Source organism: Gymnodraco acuticeps, unplaced genomic scaffold, assembly GCF_902827175.1.
Source record: "Gymnodraco acuticeps unplaced genomic scaffold, fGymAcu1.1, whole genome shotgun sequence".
In the NCBI taxonomy this organism is placed as follows: Eukaryota; Metazoa; Chordata; class Actinopteri; order Perciformes; family Bathydraconidae; genus Gymnodraco; species Gymnodraco acuticeps.
Window position 1 is genome coordinate 24121 of NW_022989850.1, and position 19316 is coordinate 43436.

The 19316-nt window shown below is 41.7% G+C and overlaps 1 protein-coding gene across 1 annotated transcript; it reads right to left on the minus strand.

Moving 5' to 3' along the window:
* Positions 1-165: 165 nt before the first annotated feature.
* LOC117561656 (cell surface glycoprotein 1-like) lies at positions 166-19310 on the minus strand. Its single transcript, XM_034239198.1, has 4 exons — positions 18753-19310; positions 15494-15655; positions 10916-11120; positions 166-6145 (listed from the first exon to the last, which is right to left on the minus strand). Exons 1-4 carry the CDS (start codon positions 18895-18897, stop codon positions 3874-3876), a joined length of 2784 nt encoding a protein of 927 aa, XP_034095089.1. The 5' UTR covers positions 18898-19310; the 3' UTR covers positions 166-3873.
* Positions 19311-19316: the final 6 nt, after the last annotated feature.

Genomic DNA, 19316 nt, shown 5'->3' on the forward strand with positions numbered 1-19316 from the left:
AGTGTAAGTTAGATTTAAGCCATATAAACATTATGTGATTATGATTAACTTCCTTTTTGTTTTTTGAGTGTAACTTGACATTAATAATGTCTTAATAAATAAATAATGATTAATCTCCAGTTGTGTTGTAATTATTAGTACCAGTGAATAAAGACAGACTTTTAGTAGATTTGACAGTTTTTATTCAGTATATCTTCACACACTTTTAGAACAGGCTGGTTTAGTTAGGTCACACACATACATCCACACATACACACTCACTAATAATTTAGTATTTCTAATAATTAGCATCGTTATCATCGTAATATTAAGGGATTTTAAAGACCAGTCTCTCCTCTGCTTCCTTCCACTCCTCCGACGGAAACCTCATGCAAACAGGAAGGACAGCAGACAAGAAAAAACGAGATAAAAACATTATTTAGACGGAGGAACATACGGACGCTTTTAGTAAATTAAATAATTTGTCAAACACCACAGGTGAAGCTAAATCCAATATCCTCGTGGAACAAGTGGAAGTTCTTTAAAGACATTTAATGAGGCCAGAATTGTGTGACTGGGTTCACATTACATCAGGACCAGTTGTGTCTCAAGAAATGTGTAATTAAACATCAGTTAAAGGTTAAAAACGTTCCCAAATGATGATTTATGTAAAATAAAAGCTTAGTTTCCCAAAGCTACCGTAAGAGATTGCGGTAAAAATTCCCCAAATAAATCTTGAACCTTTTACTTTTTTGGGTCATTTGGGGACTTTACCAATCTTTAATTAAATGCACTAAATAATTTACCAAACACACAGGAGTCTCATCTTGTCAATGTGAATCCAGTCAGTGTGAAACGATCTATCAGAGATTCTTTGTCCACCAACATTTGATGAAAAACTTGCCCCGGTTTGACTCAACAAAAAAGGATAAATAGGAGTTTTCCAAATGCTTTAAACGCCCTAACATCAGCTCGTTCTCAGGGTAATTCTCCAAGGTTTTATCTGTAAGTTACCTCCTATCTCTGTAAGGACATTTGGGTAAAACCCCACATTATTTGGCCGAAATGTCCCTTTTTTCACAAGGCTGATTTCAGAGCGGCAGAGCCTTTGGGAACTCGAGCTACAACAGACAGATTTTGGACCGAACATTTTCCCAGTCACTCAGGTCGAAAGTCCACACCCACGCAGAGCGAGAGCCGCTCCATCTAACGCTAAGTAGTAACAGTGGTCAAGTAGAAATGGCACTCTTTTAACCATGGAGATATATAACCTTATTAGTTCAGGTAAACAAAAAACACCATCAACCACAACATCAATGGCTAGGTATGACCCTTGAGAAAAGGTCCTTTAAGCCTCTACGAACTCTTACGGTCAACAGGCGATTAGTCGGCCTCCACTCAATCGAAGGTGTCGTTTTCGACGCCGATCCGCCATCGTAGCAATCTGCTTGAGCTCTCTTTGACATCCACGTTTACTCAGAACCATATTTCTGTGAATTCAGCTCTGCAATAGGTTTAAAAAACAAAAGATTGGATTAATGAATCCATCCACGTGTGAATCCAATCTTGTGCACGTTGGTTTCCAATCTGACTACCAAAACACCCAGATTTAGACGTAGAAACTGTGCGCTCTGTTGCTGCCATTTGAAGTCCACTCGAGTCCTTTTCCATGGCAGGACATTGCTTTTGTCGTAAGGAGGTCCAACATAGCGTTGTCTGCAAAGGTACACCCATCGTCTTTTTGCAAGAAATGGGTAGTGAAGTCCGGTTGTGATGCAGCATGGAAACAGGGTTTGCGGGTCAGACTTTGAAGGTGTTTACATCGGAGAAGGTTGAGTTAATGATATCTGTGATGTCAGGTGACCACCTCCAATAGGATTTCCCTGTTTCTTTGAACACTTCAATCTCTCATTAGCTAAAGGTCAGACTTTACTCTATGGTGACTCTTCCAACACAGTCTGACGTCTGGTTTGGACCAACACACATTTGATAAACTTGAAACTGAAACAGCTTACATTAACGGCAGTAAAAAAGTGACGTGAAATGGGTAAAAACATCACATTCTCGCACTCCATTGAACTTGTAGGGATATTTTTAGTCTTAAAGATTTGAGAATACTTCCTGCTACAACAATGCAGTGTATTTGGGGAAACTTTTTACTGCCTTTTCCTCATCTGGTTTTCCTGCCTTTTTTGTTGTAAATTTATATTAACTTTTTAACCAAAATGTACAACCAACTGTCAGTGTATTATCATCACATTCATTTTGACTTCTACTACTTCTAGAGCTTAACAAATGTGTGTTGGCATTCCTCCGTAAAGTGTGTTGGAAATGACTTACAATCATTGCACTGCTGTTGGGTGAAAGTCTCACATTTTGCTGAAAACTTTGATTTCTAGATGCATTTTTAGTTCTTCCAGAGCGATTTGGGGAGATATTCATTGGAAACAGTGAGTTATATTTAAAATTAAAGTCCACTTATATCTGGGGTAAGTTTTTACCAAAACTTGTCAATACATTGCTTTAGCTTCTTTCCTTTTTTTTAGGGGGCGTCATTTATATACAGACTCTTGCTGATGAAAAATATTGCTCTTCACTAATTGGACATACACCAGCATGTACAACAAAAATGTTTTTCCTATCATTGACAAAATATACTCTACCTTTATGTCTTTCTGTCACAAAATATCAATATCCACACGTCCATAAGTCCTTAAAATAATTCTTTAACACGATTCAGATTACCGTCATTTTGGGTCCTAAAATAGCTTGACTTTGTTGATTTATCCATCAGAATAAAATATAATAGAGGGTTCTGAATGATAAAAAGGAAGATGGCTATGAATGGAGGGATGCAGAAAGAGAATATTTTAGATATAAGACTCTAGATTGTTTGGTTTCTACAACGTTTTGTTGTATCCGTCCTCAAATTCAGAGACAAAGACGATAGCGATGACGTGTTCACATCCCTTTTGTTTGGGGCTTTGTTTCTGTCTAAAAGTGTCTATTGTTTGTTCCTATTTATGCAAAAAGCTTTTGTCCACTGACGCACAGGAAAAAACCCAGAAATCTTCCATACAGGATCAAGTCGTCATGAAAACGTCAAATCTGAGAAACTGTTTCCCTAATTTCCCTTCCCTTGACTGACTTGTACATCAAAGTAAGCTTTCTGATGAATCAGTCGTCCCTCTGTCAGTCAGAGTGAATCATCCTCCCACATTAGTCGGTTTTCGTGTCCAAAGCGGACAGTTTCTCATCGCCCCAGACAAGCTAGGTGTCTACTGCTAAACTATTTAAAGTTTTTATCATTGGTGACGAACGCAAGAAAGAAAACGTCATTTCTGGGGAACATGTTTCATTTGGACAGACGTAGATAAGAGGAATGATGTTTACATCTAGCAAGCGTCATCGGACCACGCAAGTATAATATTAGAAATGGTTGTTAGGGTAAAATACTATGGGTGGACAGATTGGCTTATCTCCAATAAAATTGCACCTAGGGTAATTTTGAATTTCAGAAGAATTGCTATCTTTCATTTGTAAATACGACTTGGCCTAACCTCGGCCCCAGTATGTCATGAATGCTGGAGTGCAGTATTTGTCAAATTTGATCAACCCTGGATGCAATTTCAGAAAATGCCTCTCCATGCAGAAACCTCCAAACCACATCGGACTAAAACCTTTCCTCGTGAGCATCCTGTTGAATCTCCTCCTAAAGTCCGACACCTTTTGCTGATCTGACAAACAATTGCCGAACAAACATCACATGACGTAACCGCAATCACAATCATCTATCAGGACAATCTCAAATAACAGTTCTAAGGGGTGAAGGCCATCATTAACTTCAACCCTTGCCTGGATGATGAATGGTTTGTTCCGCCCACTTCCTGTCAATCACACGGACTCCACGACAATGACGACTTCGGAGGCCCCTTCCTCAGATATTGGAGTATCGGTGGAGGGGCACAGTACAAGTCCTTCCCCTGTGGTGATCTGACCTCGTGCCGGGCAGTCCACACTGTCATGAAGATCACCATTTCCTCCTCCTTTTTGATCCCTTTCTCCACCTCCTTCTTGAATCCCATCCTCCTTCGTTTCCTCCTCTTCCTCATCCTCATCCTCCACCCGACACCTACACACCTCGATGCCAGAGTCGCCGGTAAGTCGCCGGTGTCTATACTGGCTTTCATCCGCTCCCATGTCCTCATCCTCCTCATCGTCGTTGTCCTCGGTTTCCTGGTCGTCCTCCCCGTCCTCCCAGTTTGGAGGTCCCGGTTCAAAGATATCCACACAGGGGGAAAATAAGGTCTGTTTCGGCGGCGACTGGGTAGCACGAGGCGAGGGGGAAAGAGAGGAGGCGTGGCCAGAAGAAGATCCACTTTTGTTGGACTGGTGCATTGCAGTGAGGGGGTCCAGGAGTAAAGCTGGGGCCGGGAGAAAAGTTGAAGACAAGGAAAGGGGTGAGGATGGGGAGAGGGCTACAGGTGTACAAGATGATTCTATAGTTATTGCTGGGCAAGAGGAAGGGGAGGATGCAGGTGTTGTCAACGTAAGCACTGGAGCAGGAACCGATATTGGACTTGTTCTAGAACCAACACTTGTACAAGATCCAGAACTAAATCCAGGCTGGATATTTGATGGCAACGGACTGATAAGGTCTTGTTCTGTCGATTGAGCCGTTACATCGGCGGATTCTGGGGCTGGATCTTGACAAGAAACCAGAATAGCAACAGAACCGTGGTTTGGGTTCTTGTCTGAGGTCGGGTTGGGAGGAACCGAGGCTAGACCAGACCCAGGTGACCCAGGTGACGGTTCTTGTATCAGGAAATGTGCTAATTTAGGTGCTTCTGTAGGAAGGAGAAGGTTTTGGGGTACTGGTTTTAGAATAGGGTTGGATTCACAGTCTGGAGCTATGTTGATGTTAGGTCGTAGATTTGGATTTGTGGTATGGATTAAAGGCAAAGAGTCTGGAGTTTTGGGAAGGCTTGTGGGCATTGGGTCTGGAAAGGCGTTTAGGTTTGTGGGTACTGGTTCTGGAGCCTGGGTAAGGTTTGAAGTCGCTGGGATTGGCACAAGGCTAGGATTTAGGTCTGGATTTGGAGATTTAGTTGCGTCTTTTATCAAGGCCAAAGTCATTTCAACATCTGATGCTGGTACTGAGGTTGGGCTACTGGGAACGTTGGCTGTATCAAAAGTTCTTGTTAAATCTGGGGTGTGGTTCGCAAGGGTAAGGTTTGCAGGTACTGGTTTTAGGATAGGGTTAGATTCACAGTCGTGGACTATGGTGGTTTTAGGTTGTAGGTTTGAAACTAGGTTAAGGTTTGAAGGTGAAGGGTCTGGAGTTTGGGGAAGGCTTATGGGTAATGGTTCTGTAAAGGGGCTTAGGTTTGTGGGAACTGGTTCTGGAGCTTGGGTTGAAGGTACTTTGGCTTGGGGAAGGTTTGAAGGTGCTGGGATTGGCACAAGGCTAGGATTTGGGTCCTGGCTTGGGAGATTAGACGCTTCACTTATCAAGGCCAAAGTCATTCCAACATCTGATCCTGGTGCTGAGGTTGGGCTACTGGGAACGTTGGCTGTATCAAAAGTTCTTGTTGGATCAGGGTTGTGGTCAGAAGTGCTAGCTGTTGGGGTAGAAGGGCCCGACAATGAGGTGGTTTTTGGGGTAAGGATATTTTCATCAGTTGGACCATCAATGCTTATTATTTGGACTTCACTCGGACTAGGGAAAGTACTACTGGTGCTGAGTGTTGGGGTACATGGTACTAGGTCAAGCTGTTGCATGATGGGAGATGTAGCTCCAACAGGAAGAACCACCTCTAAGCAGGGGGAGGTCAGAGGGGAGACCGCCATGGTAAAAACCGCCACCGTAACATCCTGGTTGGGAACCGATGAGTCAACAACAGTTTGCCGTTCTCCGGAAGCGACTTCATCTCCGATCTCAACGGCCACGGAGCCCAACATCCTCTCAGAAACCAGAATTCGTGTCTCGTTGATCTCCAAACGAGATGCTGCGGCTGTGATGGTCTCCATGGTGACGTCGAGCATTAGAGGCGGGGCTTCGCTGGGCGTCGTGGCGTGACTGGTGTCGGTTTCATACGTGACGGCCGCCGATAAAGAGGAGCTACATGGAGAGGACGGGCAGCAGGAGTCGCAGGAACAACTGGAGCTGAAGGGAAGATATACATTTATTATTCATTGAGATTTATGAAATGATGAGGTAGCAATAGCTTGTGTTGTGTAATAATAATGTAGATATCTCAAGAAATAGACTGGAGAGAGGAGCGTATGATTGAGTGTTTTCATTAAAGAAAAAGGCATCCGATATCTAATACAATATTTTTATATAGTTACAGATATTGCACCTTACATCATTCACTTGCTGACTCTGTATGTCTCTCAATTTGTTTATTGATGTTATATATTCGTCCTCTTATGCTCTCTGCAGTCGGGTCATCTTGCTCTGATGTCTGGTTTACTAAAACACCACTCAGAAGGATATAAGACATACACGATCTATGGGGGTTATTAGATCCCAAAACAAACAATGCAAGTGAGCGTGAAAACCCCAATATCAGGGTGCCAATTTGATGGGAAAATGTCCCCAACAACAACAATGTAAGTTATAACATTGTCTAAGTTATCGTTAGTGTTGGGGAATCATTTGCTTAGGTATATAAACCTTTGACACAGTTCATCGTTTTCTCCTTTCACTTTCTCTTTTCCCACGGCATAGTCTACGGCCTTGGGTTTTGCTGCTATCTCTCTTAAGGCCGCTGCACACCAACCTGTAACCAAAGAACGCGTATCGAAGGCGCCCCGACTTTTACGTTCCGCTACGTCGCCTGCGTCGGCTACGCCACCCGCCTAATGAACACACCGCAAAGACTTCAGTCGACGAGTGGCAATAACTGTCCTTACCAGCAGGCAGCGGTAGTGTGTATTCGTCATTCAGGGCAGCAGAACGGAAACGGTGGAAATCCAAACACTGTGACGACCTCCTAACCTATCAGGCTCTCCTCTCCTCTTTCTCTGCTTCGATCTCTCAGGCAAAAAGCACTTTCTTTCAAGATAAGATCCAATCTTCCTATTCCAATCCTAAAAAACTATTTTCCATCTTCTCCACCCTCTTGGACCCTCCAAAAGCCCCTCCCCCCTCCTCACTTCTGTCAAGCGACTTTGTTACCCACTTTGAAAAAAAGGTTAATGATATTCGCTCTTCTTTTTCTGACTCACCTTTACTCACCGCTGGGTCACCAGACCCTCCTTCCACCAACACACTAACTTCCTTTTCCCCTCTCTCTCCAAGTGAGGTTCTTACCCTCATTACCTCTGCCCGCCCTACCACCTGTCCTCTGGACCCTATCCCTTCAAACCTCCTTCAGACTATCGCTCCTGATATTCTACCGTTTCTCACCCATTTCATCAACACTTCTCTAACTTCTGGTCACTTTCCAAACAGTCTCAAGGAGGCAAGAGTAAACCCTCTCCTAAAGAAACCCACTCTCAACCCGTCTGATGTTATAAACTACAGGCCTGTCTCTCTCCTCCCGTTCCTGTCTAAATCACTTGAACGCGCTGTCTTTAAACAACTCTCCTGTTATCTCCATCAGAACAACCTTCTGGATCCGCACCAGTCTGGTTTCAAGGCAGGTCACTCCACAGAAACTGCTCTCATTGCTGTCACGGAGGAACTGCACACTGCCAAAACTGCATCCCTCTCCTCTGTCATCATCCTGTTGGACCTGTCTGCTGCATTCGACACGGTGAATCATCAGATCCTCCTTCGCACTCTCCAAGAACTTGGAGTTTCTGGCTCTGCACTTTCCCAACTCACCTCATACTTCAAAGACCGCACCTACAGGGTTACTTGGAGAGGGTCCGTGTCCGACCCTTGTCAATTAACTACAGGGGTCCCTCAGGGCTCTGTTCTTGGTCCCCTCCTCTTCTCCTTGTACACAAACTCGCTCGGATCTGTCATTAGCCCGCATGGTTTTTCATACCGCTGCTACGCTGACGACACCCAATTAATTCTGTCCTTTCCCCGCTCAGAGACCCAGGTCGTCGCACGCATCTCTGCTTGTCTAGCTGACATCTCTCAGTGGATGTCTGCTTATCACCTCAAGCTCAACCTTGACAAGACTGAGCTGCTCTTCCTCCCGGGAAAAGATTGTCCCACAGAGCGTAGTGCACGCGCTGGGGTGTACGGTTTAACCATGTCCTGGATGTAGGAAGGGCCAGATCCATTCGCAGCATGGTACGCAAGCACCAGTGTCTTGAAGTGGATTCTAGCAGTTACCGGAAGCCAGTGAAGGGAGCGGAGGAGCGGAGTGGTGTGGGAGAATTTAGGAAGGTTGAAGACCAGACGAGCCGCTGCATTCTGGATGAACTGCAGAGGTCGGATGGCACATGCAGGCAGACCAGCCAGGAGGGAGTTGCAGTAGTCTAGGCGTGAGATGACGAGAGCCTGGACCAGAACCTGAGTCGCTTTCTGAGTCAGCTGGGGACGCATCCTCCTGATGTTGTAAAGCGTGTATCTGCAGTAGCGGGTTGTAGCAGCGATGTTTGCAGTGAAGGACAGGTTGTTATCTAGGGTCACACCCAGATTCCTTGCAGTCTGAGTCGGGGAAACAACAGAGGTGCCGATGTTGATTGTTAGGTCAAGAGCAAGTTCCCATCAGCAAAAACACGTGGGTTTGGTGTCCTGGCTCGAAGATGGTGGAATGAGCTCCCCATTGACATCAGGACAGCAGATAGCTTACACACCTTCCAGACTGAAAACTCATCTCTTTCGACTCCACTTCGAGCGATAGAACTATTAACAAAGCACTTATATACTAATAAAGGACTGGCTTATCTAAAGCCAGTTGAGTAGCACTTGAAATGTTTGGCTCTATGAAACCTGATGTACTTTATGATTCTGTTTTCTTCAAGTTTGTATTTTGTTGGTCGAACGCACTTATTGTAAGTCGCTTTGGATAAAAGCGTCAGCTAAATGTAATGTAATGTAATGTAATTCAAAAGAGGCAACAGCCAATCAGCCATTTCTTTGGCCGATTCAACATGTTCAATGTAATGTAACATCTGGAGGTGTGAAAATGTGCCGTAAAGCAACGACGGTGCGGGACACACCAACCTGATTAAGGCGCCGCGAATGCCCGACTGCCTCTGACGGCCTCTGACTCCCAAAATGGGTAGGTGTGTCAGGGGCTTTAAGGAGGAAGAGCTTGGGATCATTGTTGTTGTTGTTTATGACCGAGCACAAGCTGCCATGAGGTAGTTTATTGTTCAGGAACGTAGGTTCCCTGGCGCACATTATTTTCTATGGACGACAGCTCTAGTTAGATTCAGGGCCCATATTTGTTTAGTCTCGCTGATGAGGAATGTTGATTATCACACTCCGAACTAGTTAAAAGCTAGAACTGCAGACGAGATCTTCAGAATTGGTTAGGAAGTAGCAGTGTCACCTCGTGGCGGCAGAACATGTCTTGTCAAATTCTCCGGCTGTAACTCTATAATAAACTATCAGTGTTTGCCATCAAAGTTCCTGCTCTCCCTGCAGGGCCGGACTGGGACAATAAGTCAGGCCGGGAATTATAGACCCAGCCAGGCCACTACCAGTTTTTTGTGGCATTTTGCTGGATTTATTTGTCAATATTTACAGCGTTGCTGCCCGTAGTGATAGCCCTCTAAATCTACTACCCAAAAATAAACATATGGACATGGGTTACTATTTAAAAAAAATTGCAAATCTATTTAGGAACCTATTCATGTGAACATATTTTAAGAGGGGGTGGACCTCAAATCCTATAGGGGGGTCCGGGGGCATTCTCCCCCGGTAAGATTTGTTTTAAAATGTTGGACTTAAATGCATCAATCTGGTGCATTTTGAGGGGGAAATAAAGAGACTACACCCATATGAAACAGAACTGTATACATTTAAATAATCATATAATCATAAGAACATAATAACCAATAACATACCATATCCAATATGGAAAAACATTGAAACTTGTTTATTTATTTGTTTTTGGTTCATTTATAGTTGTGAGTGTGTCTGTGCTCCTGAACCAGCCTCTCCTCTCCCCCTGCTCCTCTTTGAGGCAGCAGCAAAGACTAGTTTTAGCTCTCAACAAGTTTTTAAAGTTTATCTTACATTTTTTCACCTAGTTAACGTTTTTTTTATTATTATTCATCTATATTTTACCAATCACTCCCCCCTAAAATGGAAATATGTGTTTACATGAATGGTGACCAAACCGTGAGACCCACTGAGAACTAAGTTAACTATCTAAACACTCAGCAGAGTCCTTTACCTCACCTGAGCTGTAGTTATCAGTCTCTCAGTCTGACAGGAGAGGACTCTCCTCCACCTTGTTGTTGAAACAGCTCCTTATATCCGTTAGCGCAGCTAGCTAGCATCAGATGCCAACAACAACAATAGCCTACACGTAACCGGTGCGCGCGCTTTCTCTCTCTCGCTCGCTCGCGCCACACATACACACACCCTCCCGAGCTTGAATGACACACAGAGACCAATCGAGGGCATTAGTGTATGGCAGTGGCGAACCGTCAGGGCCTTCAAGGTATTCAGAGAATACCCTGGAACACTCAGATAAAACAAACAAAATATCGATTTAATTATAGAAATAAATGTAATAAAATGTATATAAAATGAATAAATGAGAATCGTATCTGTGTTGTTGATCTGTAATATTACAGTGTTACGTTGATTTGTTTGTCCTTCTCGGACCATGCGCTACGCATTTCAGTGGTTTTGTGTGAAAAGAAAGCAACCAATTAGATCTTGTTCTGGATCTCTGGGTAGAATATCCTTCAACAAGGTATTCTACATCCTTGATCGAATCCCGGTGCTCCCGATGGCCAGTCTCGGCTCCATTGCTTCAGAAGTTTCCATCACAGTTAGCATCGTTGTTACCTGTTGTCTGAGCTGAGGGAGGAGGGTCCGTCGCTGAGCGGGCGATGAAGGAGTGGGTCGTGTTGTGTGAGCAGATGGGGGTCGCTGGTTCTGGGGGGTTGAGGGTAACGAGGGGTGGTGAACACCGAGCTGTATGGAGGGGGAGGAGTTGAGGGTTGAGCTGCAACCTCCTCGTAGGACGGCAGCTTCAGAGACGCCAAGAAACCTGGAACAAGTGGAGTACAAATACTTTGTTAATGTACTTAAGTACATTTTTCTGGTATCAGTACTTTCTACTTCTCACATGTTGAACTCAAATACCTGTACTTTCTACTTCTTCCATGTTGAACCCAAATACCTGTACTTTCTACGTCTTACTCTTTGAACACAAATACCTGTACTTTCTACTTCTCACATGTTGAACTCAAATACCTGTACTTTCTACTTCTTACATGTTGAACACAAATACCTGTACTTTCTACTTCTCACATGTTGAACTCAAATACCTGTACTTTCTACTTCTTACATGTTGAACACAAATACCTGTACTTTCTACTTCTTACGTGTTGAACACAAATACCTGTACTTTCTACTTCTTACGTGTTGAACACAAATACCTGTACTTTCTACTTCTTACGTGTTGAACACAAATACCTGTACTTTCTACTTCTTACATGTTGAACTCAAATACCTGTACTTTCTACTTCTTACATGTTGAACTCAAATACCTGTACTTTCTACTTCTTACATGTTGAACTCAAATACCTGTACTTTCTACTTCTTACATGTTGAACTCAAATACCTGTACTTTCTACTTCTTACATGTTGAACTCAAGTACCTGTACTTTCTACTTCTCACATGTTGAACACAAATACCTGTACTTTCTACTTCTTACATGTTGAACTCAAGTACTTGTACTTTCTACTTCTTACATGTTGAACACAAATACCTGTACTTTCTACTTCTTACATGTTGAACTCAAGCACCTGTACTTTCTACTTCTCACATGTTGAACACAAATACCTGTACTTTCTACTTCTCACACGTTGAACACAAATACCTGTACTTTCTACTTCTTACATGTTGAACTCAAGCACCTGTACTTTCTACTTCTTACATGTTGAACACAAATACCTGTACTTTCTACTTCTCACACGTTGAACTCAAATACCTGTACTTTCTACTTCTTACATGTTGAACTCAAATACCTGTACTTTCTACTTCTCTCATGTTGAACACAAATACCTGTACTTTCTGCTTCTTACATGTTGAACTCAAATACCTGTACTTTCTACTTCTTACATGTTGAACCCAAATACCTGTACTTTCTACTTCTTACATGTTGAACTCAAATACCTGTACTTTCTACTTCTTACATGTTGAACTCAAATACCTGTACTTTCTGCTTCTTACATGTTGAACTCAAATACCTGTACTTTCTACTTCTTACATGTTGAACACAAATACCTGTACTTTCTACTTCTTACATGTTGAACTCAAATACCTGTACTTTCTACTTCTTACATGTTGAACTCAAATACCTGTACTTTCTACTTCTTACATGTTGAACCCAAATACCTGTACTTTCTACTTCTTACATGTTGAACTCAAATACCTGTACTTTCTACTTCTTACATGTTGAACACAAATACCTGTACTTTCTGCTTCTTACATGTTGAACTCAAATACCTGTACTTTCTACTTCTTACATGTTGAACACAAATACCTGTACTTTCTACTTCTTACATGTTGAACTCAAATACCTGTACTTTCTACTTCTTACATGTTGAACTCAAATACCTGTACTTTCTACTTCTTACATGTTGAACTCAAATACCTGTACTTTCTACTTCTCACATGTTGAACACAAATACCTGTACTTTCTACTTCTTACATGTTGAACTCAAATACCTGTACTTTCTACTTCTTACATGTTGAACTCAAGTACCTGTACTTTCTACTTCTTACATGTTGAACTCAAATACCTGTACTTTCTACTTCTTACATGTTGAACTCAAATACCTGTACTTTCTACTTCTTACATGTTGAACTCAAATACCTGTACTTTCTACTTCTTACATGTTGAACTCAAGTACCTGTACTTTCTACTTCTTACATGTTTAACTCAAATACCTGTACTTTCTACTTCTTACATGTTGAACTCAAGCACCTGTACTTTCTACTTCTTACATGTTGAACACAAATACCTGTACTTTCTACTTCTCACACGTTGAACACAAATACCTGTACTTTCTACTTCTTACATGTTGAACCCAAATACCTGTACTTTCTACTTCTTACATGTTGAACTCAAATACCTGTACTTTCTACTTCTCACATGTTGAACTCAAATACCTGTACTTTCTACTTCTTACATGTTGAACTCAAATACTTGTACTTTCTACTTCTTACATGTTGAACTCAAATACCTGTACTTTCTACTTCTCACATGTTGAACCCAAATACCTGTACTTTCTACTTCTTACATGTTGAACTCAAATACCTGTACTTTCTACTTCTTACATGTTGAACCCAAATACCTGTACTTTCTACTTCTTACATGTTGAACTCAAATACCTGTACTTTCTACTTCTCACATGTTGAACCCAAATACCTGTACTTTCTACTTCTTACATGTTGAACCCAAATACCTGTACTTTCTACTTCTTACATGTTGAACCCAAATACCTGTACTTTCTACTTCTTACATGTTGAACCCAAATACTTGTACTTTCTACTTCTTACATGTTGAACTCAAATACCTGTACTTTCTACTTCTTACATGTTGAACTCAAATACCTGTACTTTCTACTTCTCACATGTTGAACTCAAATACCTGTACTTTCTACTTCTTACATGTTGAACCCAAATACCTGTACTTTCTACTTCTTACATGTTGAACTCAAATACCTGTACTTTCTACTTCTCACATGTTGAACTCAATACCTGTACTTTCTACTTCTTACATGTTGAACCCAAATACCTGTACTTTCTACTTCTCACATGTTGAACTCAAATACCTGTACTTTCTACTTCTTACATGTTGAACCCAAATACCTGTACTTTCTACTTCTTACATGTTGAACCCAAATACCTGTACTTTCTACTTCTTACATGTTGAACTCAAATACCTGTACTTTCTACTTCTTACATGTTGAACTCAAATACCTGTACTTTCTACTTCTCACATGTTGAACACAAATACCTGTACTTTCTACTTCTTACATGTTGAACTCAAATACCTGTACTTTCTACTTCTCACATGTTGAACTCAAATACCTGTACTTTCTACTTCTCACATGTTGAACACAAATACCTGTACTTTCTACTTCTTACATGTTGAACTCAAATACCTGTACTTTCTACTTCTCTCATTTTCCAAACAGCTGGTTCCTTTAGTCTGAATGTGTGTTTGATGCGTGATCATTATTCTTTAGAGTCATTGCGTGCCTATTGATTTGAACACGATCCGTGTATCCATCATTTCCTGGTCTTCTCTAAAGAAGAGGGACCAATGGAAACGTTGTCATGTTGCCGTTGTTCAGCATGGAAACATTCATTAGCTAACAATGACATTATTGTTCTATTAATATAAAGGGAGGTCAGGTACTCTTTAAAGCAGCTGCTAGTTATGGGTACTTTTTACTGAAGTACATTTCAAAGTTCTTTACTTTCACTTGAGTAAAGAAGTTTAGTCAGTACTTCTACTTTTACCAGAGTACTTTTAAACACGAGTATCTGCACTTCTACTTGAGTACAGGATGTGTGTACTTTTGCCATCTCTGGAACCAAGATAAGATTAGACTCCTTTATTGTCACTGCACAGAGTACAGTGAAATTCTAAGCATTCCCGATGTTGCAATCACACATAACAGACAGTATAAGTATCAAGATGAGTTTGAAATGTATCTATTAATAAGGACCGATACAGGAAAACATTCCTGCCGACTGCAATAACTGTATAACAAATCTCCTCTGGGTGGAAGAGAACTCTCTGCTCCAACTGGACTTTTACATTTATATTCAATCTAATATTTAATAATCCATTAATTACAATTAATGTATTTATAATATCCTGCTTTATATTTTGTTACTGTAAATTAGTATTTCCACATGTATATTTTATACTTTTTTAAGGCTATTTTATTTCTATTTGAGATGTTTCTATTTTGGATTGTTTATTTCTAGTCTTCTAACTTCTCTTATGCCTTGTCTTTTTATGCTGCTGCAACGCAAACATTTCCCAAATAGGAATCGATCAAAGTACTTTTGATCTTATCTTATCTATTTGGCCATAAGACGGTTAAACACCTGAACTTTTGAAAAGAGCATCCATAATATCTGTTTGCAACTTACAAATTATTTATCTAATATATTATATCCCAATGACTTGTATATAGACTCTCCTTGCACTATTTATATTCTATTTTATTTGTATTTACTTGCACTTTTAACTATTGTATCTGTTTTATTGTGTTGCTCTGTTGGAGGAGCCTGTGACCTAAGATTAGCCTTGAATCTTGATTTTCTTTTTTTTAAATCAGCGATAACTTCTCTGTGTTTTCACTAAAGTGCATCACAGGTTGACGGGGTCTTACTGAGGTCCAGCATGGAGGATGGGTATGAGTTGGCTCCATGATACGCCAGCAGGCTGATCTCTCGCTGCCTCTGCTGCTGCTGGACTCTCTGTTTGGCTCTTCGGTGTCGATACGCACAGCAGCAGCTGAACAGGATGAGGACCGTCCACAGCAGCCAGAACCCTGAACACAAACATATTAACGTACTGAGTATAAGGAATACTGTGAAAGTAAGTGAACATTTATGAATATCGCTATCAAACACTGAAACAAGAATAAGGAATACAAATAATGCTGATTATAATAATAATAACTATCTCTAAATATAGAAACAAGTTATTCTTTCATATATATTTTTTGTATTATTGTTTCATATTGTGTATTTATTGTGTTTCATTTCAATCGGTGAGGTTTCCCTGAATGTTAGATGTTGAGGGAGGGGAGTGTTATTTTTCCAATGTGTTAATGTATATACAGTGGGGCAAACAAGTATTTAGTCAGCCACCAATTGTGCAAGTTCTCCCACTTAAAAAGATGAGAGGCCTGTAATGTTCATCCTAGGTACACTTCAACTATGAGAGACAGGATGGGGGGAAAGAATCCAGGAAATCACATTGTAGGATTTTTAATGAATTAATTGGTAAATTCCTCGGTAAAATAAGTATTTGGTCACCTACAAACAAACAAGATCTCTGGCTCTCACAGACCTGTAGCTTCTTCTTTAAGAGCCTCCTCTGTCCTCCACTCGTTAACTGTATTAATGGCACCTGTTTGAACTCGTTATCAGTATAAAAGACACCTGTCCACAACCTCAAACAGTCACATTCCAAACTCCACTATGGCCAAGACCAAAGAGCTGTCAAAGGACACCAGAAACTAAATGGTAGACCTGCACCAGGCTGGGAAGACTGAATGTGCAATAGGTAAGCAGCTTGGTGTGAAGAAATCAACTGTGGGAGCAATTATTAGAAAATGGAAGACATACAAGACCACTGATAATCTCCCTCGATCTGGGGCTCCACGCAAGATCTCACCCCGTGGGGTCAAAATGATCACAAGAACGGTGAGCAAAGATCCCAGACCCACACGGGGGGACCGAGTCAATGACCTGCAGAGAGCTGGGACCAAAGTAACAAAGGCTACCATCAGTAACACACTACGCCGCCAGGGACTCAAATCCTGCAGTGCCAGACGTGTCCCCCTGCTTAAGCCAGTACATGTCCAGGCCCGTCTGAAGTTTGCTAGAGAGCATTTAGATGATCCAGAAGAGGATTGGGAGAATGTCATATGGTCAGATGAAACCAAAATAGAACTGTTTGGTAAAAACTCAACTAGACGTGTTTGGAGGAGAAAGAATGCTGAGTTGCATCCAAAGAACACCTACTGTGAAACATGGGGGTGGAAACATCAAGCTTTGGGGCTGTTTTTCTGCAAAGGGACCAGGACCACTGATCCGTGTAAAGGAAAGAATGAATGGGGCCATGTCTCGTGAGATTTTGAGTGACAACCTCCTTCCATCAGCAAGGGCATTGAAGATGAAACGTGGCTGGGTCTTTCAGCATGACAATGATCCCAAACACACCGCCCGGGCAACGAAGGAGTGGCTTCGTAAGAAGCATTTCAAGGTCCTGGAGTGGCCTAGCCAGTCTCCAGATCTCAACCCCATAGAAAATCTTTGGAGGGAGTTGAAAGTCCGTGTTGCCCAGCGACAGCCCCAAAACATCACTGCTCTAGAGGAGATCTGCATGGAGGAATGGGCCAACATACCAGCAACAGTGTGTGAACACCTTGTGAAGACTTACAGAAAACGTTTGACCTCTGTCATTGCCAACAAAGGGTATATAACAAAGTATTGAGATTAACTTTTGTTATTGACCAAATACTTATTTTCCACCATCATTTGCAAATAAATTCTTTAAAAATCAGTCAATGTGATTTCCTGGATTCTTTCCCCCATTCTGTCTCTCATAGCTGAAGTGAGGATGAACATTACAGGCCTCTCTCATCTTTTTAAGTGGGAGAACTTGCACAATTGGTGCCTGACTAAATACTTTTTTTTGCCCCACTGTATGTGTGACTGTATGTTCTTTCTATGTTAAAAAACCCAATACATATAATGTTAACAAATAAAACGTACTCAGGAAAAACAAAAATTAAATATTGTTTTATATTTAAAAGCAAAAGCAGCAAATCTTTCAAAACATTTAAGAAGCTGGAACTATTAAATATTTTTGAACAAAACAGTTATTAGCAAAAATGTTGCCAACTCATTATCTGTTAACCCACTCATGGTTTCAGTTACTTAAATATAATGCTGGATGGTTCAATCAATAACAAATAATAATATTTTAAAGGTTTTTTGTGGCAAAAACTGAATTTATAAAGTAAAGGTAAAGTACAAGTACCTCAAATGTGTACTTAAGTACAGTACTTGAATACATTTAGTTAGTTACTTTCCATCACTGCAAATGAAACTATTAAACGGCATCACGCTCAACATTAGCCTCCTTTAGCTTAGCGGTGGTGACGTGAAGTCATGTGACCGTGCTGTAGTTCCTTTATAGCCCAACATTAGCCACCTTTAGCTTAGCGGTGGTGACGTGAAGTCATGTGACCGTGCTGTAGTTCCTTTATAGCCCAACATTAGCCACCTTTAGCTTAGCGGTGGTGATGTGAAGTCATGTGACCGTGCTGTAGTTCCTTTATAGCCCAACATTAGCCACCTTTAGCTTAGCGGTGGTGACGTGAAGTCATGTGACCGTGCTGTAGTTCCTTTATAGCCCAACATTAGCCACCTTTAGCTTAGCGGTGGTGACGTGAAGTCATGTGACCGTGCTGTAGTTCCTTTATAGCCCAACATTAGCCACCTTTAGCTTAGCGGTGGTGACGTGAAGTCATGTGACCGTGCTGTCGTTCCTTTATAGCCCAACATTAGCCACCTTTAGCTTAGCGGTGGTGACGTGAAGTCATGTGACCGTGCTGTAGTTCCTTTATAGCCCAACATTAGCCACCTTTAGCTTAGCGGTGGTGACGTGAAGTCATGTGACCATGCTGTAGTTCCTTTATAGCCCAACATTAGCCGCCTTTAGCTTAGTGATGGTGACGTGAAGTCATGTGACTGTGCTGTAGTTCCTTTCTAGCCCAATATTAGCCTCCTTTAGCTTAGCGGTGGTGACGTGAAGTCATGTGACCGTGCTGTAGTTCCTTTATAGCCCAACATTAGCTTTTTACTTTAATGTAGTTCCTTTACTTTACTTGAAACACAGTAAAACCCACTTACACCAGAGTTCGTAGTAGTAGGTGCAGCATCCGGTCTCTCCGCAGCAGTGTCCCGTCTCACACAGGTAGCCTCCGTTAGCGTTAGCTCCGGGGCAGTACCGCGGTCTACCCAGCAGGGGCAGGCTGCCACTAGAGTGGTACTCCATCGCACCCCCGCTCTGCCCGGAGCTAGCCCCGCGCCACCGCTGCACGCTCACCACTAGCCGCTAACAAGCCGTTAGCTTGCCAAACACTTCACTGTGGTCCAAGCCCCAACTACATTTTCCTTTCAAAATCTGAATTTGTTTTCTGAAGAGTGTTTGGTTTGGAACTGCTGCACTAGCTGTTATCTGATAACTGCAAGTATCTTAATAATTAAGATAATCTACATTTTTAAGAGCCTTTTTTTTTTTGATTTTCACAGTGAAGTAGCTGCTACCCTGCTAGTTTTGTCAGATTTCAGACAACAAAGTAGAACCCCCTGCAAGCTAACAAGCTAAGCTAGTCTTTCCAGGCTCATTAGCATCAAAATGCTTCAATTAAAAGACTTTAAAGCTGCTGTAATCCACTTTAGAGGTCACCTCTC